Source organism: Pteronotus mesoamericanus, unplaced genomic scaffold, assembly GCF_021234165.1.
Source record: "Pteronotus mesoamericanus isolate MK-2021 breed Mesoamerican mustached bat unplaced genomic scaffold, CSHL_Meso_final scaffold_167, whole genome shotgun sequence".
Classification (NCBI taxonomy): Eukaryota; Metazoa; Chordata; class Mammalia; order Chiroptera; family Mormoopidae; genus Pteronotus; species Pteronotus mesoamericanus.
The window spans coordinates 14,459,705-14,472,533 of NW_026555308.1; the positions used below are offsets into that span (position 1 = coordinate 14,459,705).

Consider the following 12,829-nt stretch of genomic DNA (forward strand, 5'->3'; position numbering starts at 1 on the left):
TATTTCATGCAAAACTAAAATAAGGTAATAATTCTGCTTATTTAAAAACTTAAAATTTTATGAGCATATAATTAAAATAAGCCTACTCAATCCTGCCCCCTTTCAAAGCACTACGCAACTAAATTCAGCATGTTTAAATATGAAATATTACCTGACAATGTTTTAGAAAAGGTACCACAGAGCCTGAAAAACTCCTTAATTGTCTGTAGTCTTTTGAGAAAGAAAATCTCTTCTAGCACCTGACGGTGGTTATCATCATCAAAAAAATTGACTTGGGTACTCCGGGCTTCCCTTATGATGTCGATCTTTCGCCAAGCTATAGGAATTTCCATCTTGTTTAACTATGTAAATGAAAAGAAGAGTTCATTTCCCACTCTTCACACACTGAACAACTACTTTGATACACTTGAATTGCTCATAAAACCAAGTCAATCACTATTTACCTTTTCAACTAATAAGCCAAAAGCAGTCTCAACTTGGGCAAACATGCCATCAAATGCAACCAAAAGCATCTGGCCAGCTGACATCTTTGGAGTCTCATCAACTGAACCATTTCTTGGCTGGATTAATTCACCATATTGAGCATGAAGTATTCTAGAAGGAAAAACAAACAAACAAACAGGGAGTTAAAACCCTCACAAAAGGGCAATAAATTTGGGGGGGTGCGGGGGGAGGACACAAATGGTCAACAAGTCTCACACAGTATGCAAAGGATAGAAAAAAGTCTCTTGGCATTAAAGAAGGTGTGTTATGATAAAATGGCATTTGCTGTCAATCAAAACAGAACGTCAGTGGTTCCAATTCAGTATTAGGAAATGTTCGTGTAAATTTTATGTAAACTTGAATTATGACAATTTTTTAAAAACAATATAAAATATTACAGTCTTAATTCACACACAGAATGTGAAATACAACCCCCAATTTTTTTTAAAAAAAGTCAAGAATCCCGCAGTTGTAAAGCTGGTGGATCTACCAAAATTGTCAAGTATGTTCACATTACTGTCACATGGTAAAACCAACTATAGATAGTAAACTGAAATACCTGCCATTTATCACTTTTAGCTGACATGTTTGTGCTGTAATAATTAAACTAATTTTTTTATTATATAGTAAAATAACTACAAAGGAACATGAGAAAATAGGAAAAATTTTAATGCAGGATAACAGAAAACATTAAGAAAATTACTCATGTTTTCTGCTGAAATAATGACACCATGATTAAGAAAAATAAATTTATATTCTACATACATATTTCCTACATATATATTACTTGCTTCAAAAAATTGGGGTGATAAAATTTAAGCAAGAATGACCAGATATGCATAATTACTGACAATGGTAAAACGGGAGTTCATTATATTATTCTCTCTACTGTCGTTTATAACTGAATTTCCCACCCTGGTTGGTGTGGCTCAATGGACTGAGCACCGGCCTGTGAACCAAAGGGTTGCAGGCCATGTCTTCACTGGGGGGCACATGAGAGGCAACCACACACTGATGTTTCTCTCCCTCTCTCCCTCACTCTCTCCCTTTATCTCTAAAAATAAATAAATTTTTTAAAAAGTCATTTATATTTGAATTTCCCCATGGGAAGAAGTTTGATGGGACAATTTATTTCCAGCCCCTCAATTATACTTTGGAGTGAACTGGACATCAGAATGCTAATGAATGAGGTCTTCAGTCACCAGGGACAAAGGGGCTTGGGCTTAGCTAAGGGTACAGTGCATGTCCAGAGGAACCGCCCCACCTCCACAGGTTCCAAGATCTATTTTTCTGGATTTAAGAGCTGAGACGTACAGTGTTCAATATCCAAAAAAATAAAAAATAAAAATAAAATAATAAAATTTGAGCCAGTTTAAAAATGTTATCCCGAGTTGAGGTGTATATTCTATTACCTAACTAAACTGGCTCAAAGGCTTCCATGGAGTTCTATGGGCTTATTTAAAAAAATACCACACTCCACTTTGTACTGTGTGCACATACGGTGAAATTATAGCACTAAAAGAATATATTGAATGTATGTGATAAAACCACATAGAACTACACACACATAAAATGGAGTACTTAAGTTACTGGTGAAATCTTAGTAAGTTCTGTACCAATGTCATTTGCACAGCGTTGCTATTGCACTATAGGTATGCAAGATGCTAACACTGGAGAAAAGATAAGCGTGCACAAGACCTTACTGTCCATTGTCTTTTTACAACTTCCTGTGAATCTGTAATTATTTTCAAATAAAAGGTTTTATAAAAGACATGTATATAAGCATTTATAAGTAATTATACCTGCTCCAAATATTAAAAGTAAACTTACAGTAATATAAGAACTCAGAACCCTTATCTGGCTTCCCCATCTCTTTCATAAGAAAAGAGAGCACTTGCCTGGCAACATCGATGTAATGAGCATGTGTTTCCTCCTCGAGTCCCATAGCGGCATTTCTTAAATAGGCCTGAAGAGATTCAACTAGAGTCTGTAGGGGAACGCCATCTGTTGTCTGTTCAATAAGATTGTCCAATTCATGAAGCATACTTTCTAATGTGTATTCTCCTTTCATTAAACATCTCAGTGCTTCTGGAAATATGATTTGCCGGAAATTTGAATTTAATTCCTATAAATATGTAAGAAATGTAATTTAATGTTTTCTGAGTTTAGATAAGTTATACATTTAGACTTAATGCCATAATTTAAGGACAAACTTGATGCAATTGTAACTAAGTTACGGATATGATCTTTATTTTAGGTGACTGCCTGAGCAACATTAAAAGAGAGGAAGTCGAACTGCTGTTCTGAATTAAAGAGGTGAGAAGTACAATGCTCAATATCTAAAATAAACTTAAAGTGTTCACCTGAAGTGAGGTGTATACTCCATTAGCTAAATGAACTGCCTCAGATGCTTCCATGGGGTTCGGAATGTCTAAATCTTGTGGCACCAAGTGACACTGCTTCAGTAACTGAACCAGACAAGTGACATTTCCACTCATACTGCAGAGTTCCTCCAAGAACCAGGCTCCATCCCGAGAAGTCAGATCAACCAGCTGCTCTCCAGCACTAGAAGCTGCACCTTCCATCATCAGGTTACGCCTACATGTGATAAATATTTGTTCAGTGAAACTGACTTAGCTAAACTCACATACAAATGAGGATACCTCAAAATCTGAAAGGAAGTAAGGTAGCTGTAACACTGGGCAAGACTAATGAAAGTAAAATACCTTACGTTTGGAATTAAACAAAAGATTCATGAAATCTCAATAAGCATCAATGTTTCCAAGAAAATAAAATGGTCTCAACATGAGATTACTTAACTCACCTTGTAAGGGTACAAAGGGCAGAAATAATAACACTTGCTAGACTTAAAGATCCTTCTTCTCCGTTTTCATGAAGGAAAACTTTAATGCAACGTTCAATTTCTTTCAACTGATCTTCACAAACAGGCACAGTGACAGCTTCCTGTTTCAAGCGTTCCACTTGTCTAATAAGTCTGCTGTTTATGTCTGCTGCATAGCGCTGCAGGGTCATTTCAGTGGCAGTGATGAACTGACACACTGTTGGGGGTGGCTGGGGAGCATACTGCATTTCGTATCTATATAAAAATTGAAAGAAGTACTTGTTCATAATATATCCATGCCCTGCTTGTAAATAAAGTTCATGGTTTACAAAACACTATGTATTGAATACTGCATTTGACACTCAAACCTTAAAGAGTAGGAATCATTATTTCCATTTTACAAGTGGAAAAGTCTCAAGAGCCAAAGTAACATCTGAAGAGGACTTGTTGGTAAGTGACAGAATTAATGTTTGAGTTTAGCTCTTTACCCTGATCCCACCCTTCTTACACTGGGATACATTTTAATAAATGAGAAAAAACCTACTACTTATAAGGGAAAACATCCTCTTAAAATCAAGACAAAAGTGACTCCAGACAAATTCCATCTATCAACTATTTTGTTCAAGAAAAATCAAATACTATGCAATTAACAACTCAACACAATTTTGTTTCTAACCCCAATGAGAAGTAAATAAAGAACTATAAACTTACTTCCTGTAGAGTTCTTGACAACGCTCTACTGTGGTGTTACAGATGAGCTCTTCCATCCAGGTCTTCCACTGTTCAATTCGATGTTTCTGAAATATGGCCTTAGGATACTGTAGAGCCACAGTTGCATAATGATGCAGCTGTTCCAGACAGCCTCGGAGCACTGAACGCCTCTGCTGCAGCAGAGCACCGACCTCCCCCTCTAGCTGCTCACACTGGCTAATCAAGTGGGCCTGTCCAGCATTCTGCAGAAAGGCTGTTGCTGGCACATAGCTTGGAGGACCTTGGGGTAAGGGGTAAAAGATAATTATTAATCATCACTAAACCATTTCAAATCAGCAGTCATTGCAAGAGAGCACAAACCAGAACCCCACATATAAAGACACGACGACAAAACTCACATGCTCACATGTGTTATCTAAAATAAGTCAACCCATACCAAGGTCCATTTGTGTGCTTATCTCCTGAAGCAAACTTGCAAGCTGCGTGGCTTCTAAATTACTGAATGCAGCCTGATAATGTGTTATCCACTGCTCAAATTCATTCAGCTTCACCTGGATTGCTTCCTGAACAGCCCTTTGCTGAGTCTGTAACTGGGTGTGTTCGGAATACCTAAAAGAGAAGAAAAAATTTTTTAATTGTTTTCTGTTCTTTCTTCTACGTACTTTCATGATCCTAACTTTGCTCAAACTTGGGCTGCCTGGTAAGCTCCTTTTCCATCTTGAGGGCACTGGTTTATCCTGACCCCACAGTTCCTTCCACTATACTCACAACATTTTAAGCAAAAGTCTACCACATCTGCCAGGTTCTGAGTTAAAGGTAATAAAGACAGATGCTGATAGATCTTTATAATCTTACAGCCTCATCCAGTATTTGGAACTTGCATATTCAACTACCCTTTACTGAGCATCTGCTCTGTGTGCAAGACTCATTCACTTAGGTCATGCCAATTTAATGCGTAAGAACTCAAGAGAAGCAGATAAAATAACTGTCAATGTACAAATGAATAAGGATTTGGACAAAAAGTGTAGAAAGGAAACCAAAAATCCTTGTTTTTCTGAAGCCCAGTTCAGTGTTATAACCATTACACTCACTTACCCTTAATAATTACTCAAACATTTAAATTCAATATAATAAAACAGACTATTTAAGTGAATTCTTGTTTATTAACACTTTGAAATTGCAGTCCTTGGGAGAGCTTTTGTCATGTATGTGAATTGCTGCAATAATTCTAATTCAGGTTGACAATATTTACACAAATATGCAAATTCTCCTTAAAAGCATATATTTAGAAATTAGTTCAACACTGTTTTAAACCTGTGTTGCAGAGTGTGAGAAGGATGATCCACTCCTTCAGCTCCTTCCAAAAACTCTATTTCTTCCAGAAGTTTGCCCTGCAGTTTTTCCACATCTGTCAATTGTTCTTGCAAGCTCAGGTATTCATCTAAGCTGCTGTCCAGCTTGGGAAGCACAACCAGCATCTCATCCCTATTTTTAAACCAGTTCACCTGTAAAAGGTATTATGGTTAGGAAGATTCTTACAGAAGCAACTATGAGACATGAAGCTGTCTCTCAGAAGGATCATGCTAGAAGTCTATGTTGCACATATTATTCTACTTAAACCTCAACAAAACCCTGAAAGATAACAATAGCATTCAAGTTCACAAAGCCATAAAGTTAGACTCAATTCCACAATATTATACAGTTACCACTATACCACATGGAACAAGATTAGCATCACTGGCTACCAGGATATTAAAACCAAGACTGAGGGGAGGCCATCCAATTAAGGAAGTTAAAATAGTCATTGACAAACACATTTCAATCTATTAGAAAAGGTGTCTTTGTATGGAAGTATTTCCTAATAAAAAAACATCAAACTCCTCTATTTTACTGCCATTTCAATATTATACATTACAGTCTTGCAAAAAAATATTTAAAAAAACAGTTTCACTCAACTTTTTTATGGACACATTGACTCTATTAACAAAAAGATGACAATGACTTCTTATCACTGACTTCACCTTAATTTCAGCTACTCTGGAAGAAAAGAGGCTGCGGGTAATCTCCCGTTCCATCTCTCTCTTGCTCTGCTTGCTCTCAGCCTGCTGGCCACCTCCACCATAGACAGCACCAGCAAACCCAGCCTCGCCCCCAGCTGTCCAGTCCACCAGGGGATCATACACAAAGGCCTCCAGCAAAGTCAGCAGAGTCTCTCTGCCACGCCGCATAATGTGTAGAACCTGTTTTCAAAAGAATTTTAATTAAGTTTGGCCCAAGTTTCCTCATGAAAATATTTTTCATGCCACAGGATTTAATTTAAGAGGTTTAACAGAAAACAGTATACCTGCTCACATGAAAGCCTAAAAACACCTTCTACTCCAGTTACACCCAGTGCTGTTTCAATGTTCTGTGTCATTCGAAAAGGTACTTTCTCAGGAACACGAAGGCTTTTACCTTGAGAAGATAAATCATGATATTTTTGTCTTTTCAACAAAAAAAATTTGATCCTCATAATAAATGTAAAGTCCAAGTTAATTTTACCTTTTTCAAAGCAAACATTGTAATCTATGTGAACAACCTCTCCAGTTGTCATGTCTATAAGAACATTATCCAAATGTCTATCTCCAAGGCCAATTATGTAACCAACCATAGACATGACTGCAGTAGATCGGGCATACGACTAAAAAAGAAGGGTTGGGGAACAAGGTAAGCACATTAGCAAATCTCTTTCCAACATGGACTGATGCTCTAATACTTAAAAAATTCCATAACCTTTCTCTTTTGTTTCTAAATAAACAGCTAGCATTTCTCAGGGCTGCTACATGTGGGCACAGAGGCTCTGCATTGAGCAGCTGCACACAACTCCATGGTGCTCATTGATCCTGCTTAAGTTACTGGGTTGGCCAAAAAGTCTGTATGGTTTTTTCTGTAAAATGAAAGACATATTTTTTCATTTCCACCAGTAATGTTATTGATTTGGATATTCTGAGTATGTCAGCTACCTCCCACATGGTACAATGTTGATTATTCTCAATTAATGTCTCATTTTGATTGCTATCAACTTCAAAAGATCTACCCAACCGTGGAGCATCATTCAGAGACAAATCAGCCCGAAACTTCATAAACTACTTTTGACACACTCGATCAGTCACAGCACCTTCTCCATACACTGCAAATCTTTTTTTGTTTCAGCAGAGCTTTTACTTTTGTTGAAATAATAAAGCATAATATGCTGAAAATGTTGTATATTTTCTTCTATCCTCAATATTAAAATGGCTACACAAAAATTCATCAATTTTGATGTTTTTAAAAAAATACACATCGATATAACTGCTGTCACAATACAATCTAACAAAATTATTCTGAATGAAGTTAAAGACAACTAAACACTAGCAGAGCCATCTTACAGAAAAATTCCAATGAACTTTTTGGCCAACCCAATGTTATCAGAATGCTGGGTTTAAAAAACAAAACTATTTTTCAGCCCTCCTAGTTTTCCCCTTTCTAAAGTTTTGACTCTTCTTTATATTGTATCCATAATTCCCTCTGTTGTGCCCTCACACAGTCATGGCCATGTCTTATAAAAAGTAAGTGTAATGTAAGATTCAAATGTAGGTCTCAAACTACCAAGTATGGAGGGAGGCCGGGAGGAAGAAGGGTGAACCACACACACGAGACAGGACAGGCATGAGAAACAATACTGATTATCGTCAAAAACATACCTGTGTGACTCTCCACCATTCATCAGGTGTGGTACAAGATGACCAAAGCTCTTTAGCAAGGAGATTTGGCGGTGTGGCTTCCATCAGCTCTTCCAACACTGCCTTCATTACATGAAGAGGCCAATCCCGTCGGGACACATCCAGACTAAGTCCAACTGCTTTTAAAGCAGGGCCAATTTTACTGTAATAAAGTTCACTAGGACGGGGTACAATTCCAGGATTCTGAGGGGTTTGATAGGAATCTTGAGCCTGTAAAAAAAATTATTTTAAGAGAAAAGATCAACTTTATTTAAATAAGCATCAAGATTACTTTGAATGCAAAGTAGTATTTTTAAACATTTTCCCCTTACTGGGATGCTCCATCCACCCAGGTGAATTTCATGCACCAAAAAGGCAACTTCTGGACTATGGATCTTTCTTACAATCTAATCTACATGTCTTTCTTAAAATTAGGACACTACTACTACTTTATTAAAAACTTGGTCTACTGTTATATTTTCTTGAAGTTCAATTCAAACTCATCATCCAAGAACATTCTTGTTTGTAATGTATAATTGTTTAAACTTATTATTTACACATATATTTTATTCCTCATCAATATGACTTAGTCATCAACATTAAATTAATAGATATTTAAACAAAAAGTTAGATAGCCCATGGCTAGTTCCCATCTTTAATTTACCCTTCAATAGCTGTTCTGCAGTCTCCTATACCTACTTTTATAATTTGATTTCTTTCAAACTCCTTCTCCTTCCCATACCTACCCTGATTAGAATCATGTTCTCAGGCTAGATGTAGCATCATGAGGTTGAGACTGTATAAAATTTATCTTTATATCCACAGCACTCACTACTACTGCTTCTGGCATAGTGGGCACTCAGATACTTAACTAAAAATAAATTCTAAGTAAAACTCCTATTCTACATCGAAGTATAAATTTCACAGGTACAAAACAGTGACTAACTCTAAAGTTGTTTCTTACATGCTTAATTTAAAAGAATCTTGGTCAAAACTATCTTATTCACAAGTTTAATTTAAGAGACCCTACTAAGCCAAATAAAAAGTATTAAGATGTGAATTACCTGAGTATTAACCACACTACCACCCTACCCCCAAATATTGGCCTAGAAGATTAACCCAATGTCATTATTTCTGCCTATTAAAACTTTATTTTTACAAAATGTCCCTCAAAAACACTTTTTTAAGTACCTCAAGCCTTTTCCTTCTTTAACTTACAAACTTAAAAAAATGCTCAAGTGGAGTAAGCCTAGAAATATTTCACATATAACAACAGAGATTAATATATATAATTGTTAGGCACATTCAAATGCAAGTACATGTATACTTGAATTTTTATCAACCTTTTGTGCTTGTAAGGCAGCTTCCCGTTGTTGCCATCGCTTGTAAAGACCAAACAAGGGTGTGGCACCATCCACCCACTGGATTAGCCCTGAACGTGTTCCTAGTGGTGTTACAGAATAGTGTCGAGCGTGGAAACGAGGTGTTTCCTGGCGATTGATTGTAGCAAACATAGTGTTCACGATGGACAGGAATTGCATTATTCTTTCATCCAGATGTAAATCCTCCAATCCTATGGAAACAAAATTAAAGGAGCTAGTGCAGGTGACCAAATGGGGTGAAATACAATGGGACAGGGTTGGAAACGTACCACATTTTGCATCCTTTTCAATTAGCAATAGTAGTCAAATGGCAGCCAAGGAGGCACACTGAGAGCTTTAAAGAACATTCAATTCGGTCATAAGGTATCTAGCATTATTAGCTATATCTCAGTTATTCTGCGTGTACAAATTCATAAGCAGAGAGAGGGGGAATGGAAAATTTTACTCCAAAGCATCCAACCAATTCCATTCAAAATCACTTAAGATAAAGGATACTCCCAGCTGTTCATGACACATAAAAATTTACCTGAAACAACCCTCTCCTACACCACACACACACACACACACACACACACACATACACACACACAGAATAAATAATCAAACTAATGTTCTTTTAAACCTAACCTTTGAAAAGATAAGGATAGCTCTTTCCATCCGATCCCAGGAAAAGAAGTTTCTTTGGCTTGGTTTTGGTAGGTAAGATTGTGATGGTTCCACCCACACTGTGGATTGTGACAGTATCTCTGGCTGAGACTTCTCCAGGAAGAGCAATTTCAGTGTTAGTCATGGCAGCCAACCACGGGCTGATTTCTTCAAGACGCAGGATATAACTTGCACGTTTTTGTGCTCTCTGTTGCAAACTCAGCATTATCTGTAAGACAGATAACACAAGTTTATGTTATCATTACAACACTTACTTTCTTCCACATTCAATCTGGCACCAAAGTAACCTTGAAATACCAATACATTTAATTTGCTGTCTTGTACGGGGTCGGGGAGGGGAGGGAGGGCAAAAAAACCCCCCAGAATTTATTTATAAAAAATTGAGTATTTATTCTTAATGTTTAAACTTCAGTCACCTTCAAAATACTCTCCATCTGAGGCAATATAACTATTGAGACTTTTTTCCCACTGCTCAAAACAATTTTAGAACTCATTAATTTTGATGTCTTTTAGTGCTTCTGCCATTTTTTGTTTTACCTCTTCCACATTGGCAAAACGTTTCTCTAAGGACTTTTTTTCATCCAGGAAAAACAAAACAAAAAAAGTCACTTGGGGCAAGATCAGGTGAGTAAGAGAGGGTGGGGCACGAGGGTCATGCTGTTTTTTGGTCACATGCGCTCATAAATCACCCATCATGAAATGGGCAAATGTGTTGTTTTCAAAAATATTCACTGAAGCTGAACGCAGCCTATCACAACAATGCCAGCTGGCACACTGATACAGGTGGGTTCCTAGAACACTTCACCTAATGGGGGAAGCCTGTACTACAAGGGGTTCACCCTCCAGAAGATAATTCCATTTTTTTGGAGTCCCCCCCCCCTAGTATTTGGGTAATGATGGGTGGGGAAACAGTGGTATGCTGGTAGCCTCTAGGTAGTTTCTACTTTGTTCAGACCCCTTCCTCCTCCTCTGTCCAAACAAGCCATAAAAAAACAGCAGACGGAAGGAAATCACTCTGCAATCACAAAATTCAGGGCTTGCAGACTAATTCTCCACTGTTAAGCTATTTCTAATCAATGCCAAATCAAGTCAATTCATCCCTCGCAATACAGCAAAACATGTAGCCAGTGTTGGTTGTCAGCTAAACACATACTTAGGAAGCAGCTTGAAAGTGGGTTTCAGGACTCTGACCACTTAAAATATGTAGAAAACCACCATAATCCCTTCTAATAACTGACAGGGAACGGGTCACATGTATACTTGTGTTCCTATTTGCAGCTAACTCAAAAATCTGCACCTGAATTAATGAACTGTGGGCTCTGTTTTCATGTGAAAAAAATTTAAATCAATCCTTAACGTACTTCGTTCATAAAAGGAAAAAGACAACTGGAAAAAACCCCAGTATCCACTGACAGAACAAAGAATATAAACTGCAGTATTTTTCCATAATAGATTGATGTTCAGCTGCACACAAAATATGGACGAATCATAAATAAACAAACAAAAAACCCTAAGGCTAATTCATAATAGTGGAAGTATTAGCACACACATATATATACAATATGATCTCATTTACATGAAGTTAAAAAACAGGTAAAAACTAAACAATAAACCATTTAGAAATGTATCAATAAGCACAATTTTTTTTTTGAGTTAGTGATGATTAATTAAAAATTCAGAAGACTAGTTGCAGAGAGGAAGAGAGAATTAGGGAGGAACACGTGTAACTTCTAAAATGTTGTATCTCTTTAGCTAATTCTTTTCTTTTTTAGCTTCATTACAAAAAAAGGCGAGACACAGGTATGGTAACCTTTTTAATTTTTAAAACTTTTAAAAATGAACACAACCATCAAAAATATTTCTGACTTATTTAATATATGCACACACACACCCCCCCCACTTGGTTTGAAAAAGTACTCCTCATGTCTCCTCCTCTGGGTTTCTTAATTTACTGAGAAGACGACAAAGCAGCAAGAAACCACTGTTGGAATGCAAGGAAACACGTTTTGGCTATGCCACACAAAATAAGCTTCATCCTTAATGTTGGTGTTGTCTTGCACTTCTGGCAATTTTCTTCAATTTAGCAGAGTATATTAACTAGTTAAAGTAAGGTGTGCTTTTTCTCATTCCAAAGTAAGGAAATCAGTTAAGAACAATAAACGTAAACCACAGAGAAAAAGGGGATAAGGAAAAACAAGGAAAAGCTACAAGGTAATTAATAGGCTCCCCCAACTCCTAGTGCCACTACTGTAACAGATAAAAACCAAAGAAAATACAGAACTAAGGAGATCAAAACTGAAAAGATAAAGATTCTCAAATATTTAAAAGTACTAATCATCTCCAAATAGCCTATGCAGAATTGACTTCAAAACAATGACTTAGAAAAGCTATATAGGCACAAGATTAAATTTCTTAATCTTTCATGAGAATATAGCAGGAAATCAATATTCAGCTCAAGGAGAGTGCCCCATCCTTGGCTAATTTCTTAGACTACACTCTTCCTTGGTGCAAACCTTTCGTAGATGAAAGTTTGTGACCCTAAGCCCGCTCACCCCCAAATTCTCAAAATGAAGAAAACACCTTTCTCTACATTTCTTAGAAGCTGACTTCCATGGGCTTTCAAAAGCTTCTCATGTTTCAAGTAAGGAGACTCCCCTTATTTAAATTTTGTATCTCATAGAAGAGTCCCCATTTTAGAAGCATTCTTGAGATTTTTCTGTACCTCTTTAAATGGAATCCAGCTGCTTCCAGGTTTTGCAGGGTTTGATGGTGTCTTTAGTTTCTCTAAGGCATTTTCAATTGCATCGCCATAGTTATCCTGAAACCACTTTTCATGAGGTGTCTCCGCAGGGGCTGCCGTGATGCTCCTAACATGCTCCAAGGCAAACACAATGGGCTTCATCAAAGCTGTGTGCTTCTCCCTCATGATTGCAATTTTCTCCTCTCTGACCAGGAAGACATAGAGTTTTATACAAATAAGGCACAATTTAAATATATCGAGTATA

At 37.0% G+C, this 12,829-nt stretch overlaps 1 protein-coding gene across 2 annotated transcripts in view; it reads right to left on the reverse strand.

Annotated features, from left to right (window-relative positions):
* Positions 1-12,829, reverse strand: part of SMG1 (SMG1 nonsense mediated mRNA decay associated PI3K related kinase) — a 100,955-nt gene that overhangs the window by 15,880 nt on the left and 72,246 nt on the right. For both annotated transcript variants that reach the window (XM_054589633.1, XM_054589634.1), the window contains 15 exons: positions 12,547-12,769; positions 9,786-10,032; positions 9,120-9,349; positions 7,759-8,007; positions 6,578-6,716; positions 6,381-6,490; positions 6,058-6,276; positions 5,351-5,541; positions 4,473-4,645; positions 4,037-4,316; positions 3,308-3,580; positions 2,847-3,081; positions 2,382-2,608; positions 444-594; positions 152-341 (listed from right to left, as the gene is read on the reverse strand). In XM_054589633.1, coding sequence (XP_054445608.1) covers positions 152-341; positions 444-594; positions 2,382-2,608; positions 2,847-3,081; positions 3,308-3,580; positions 4,037-4,316; positions 4,473-4,645; positions 5,351-5,541; positions 6,058-6,276; positions 6,381-6,490; positions 6,578-6,716; positions 7,759-8,007; positions 9,120-9,349; positions 9,786-10,032; positions 12,547-12,769 — 3,137 coding nt within the window. The remainder of the gene's footprint in view (positions 1-151; positions 342-443; positions 595-2,381; positions 2,609-2,846; positions 3,082-3,307; positions 3,581-4,036; positions 4,317-4,472; positions 4,646-5,350; positions 5,542-6,057; positions 6,277-6,380; positions 6,491-6,577; positions 6,717-7,758; positions 8,008-9,119; positions 9,350-9,785; positions 10,033-12,546; positions 12,770-12,829) is intronic.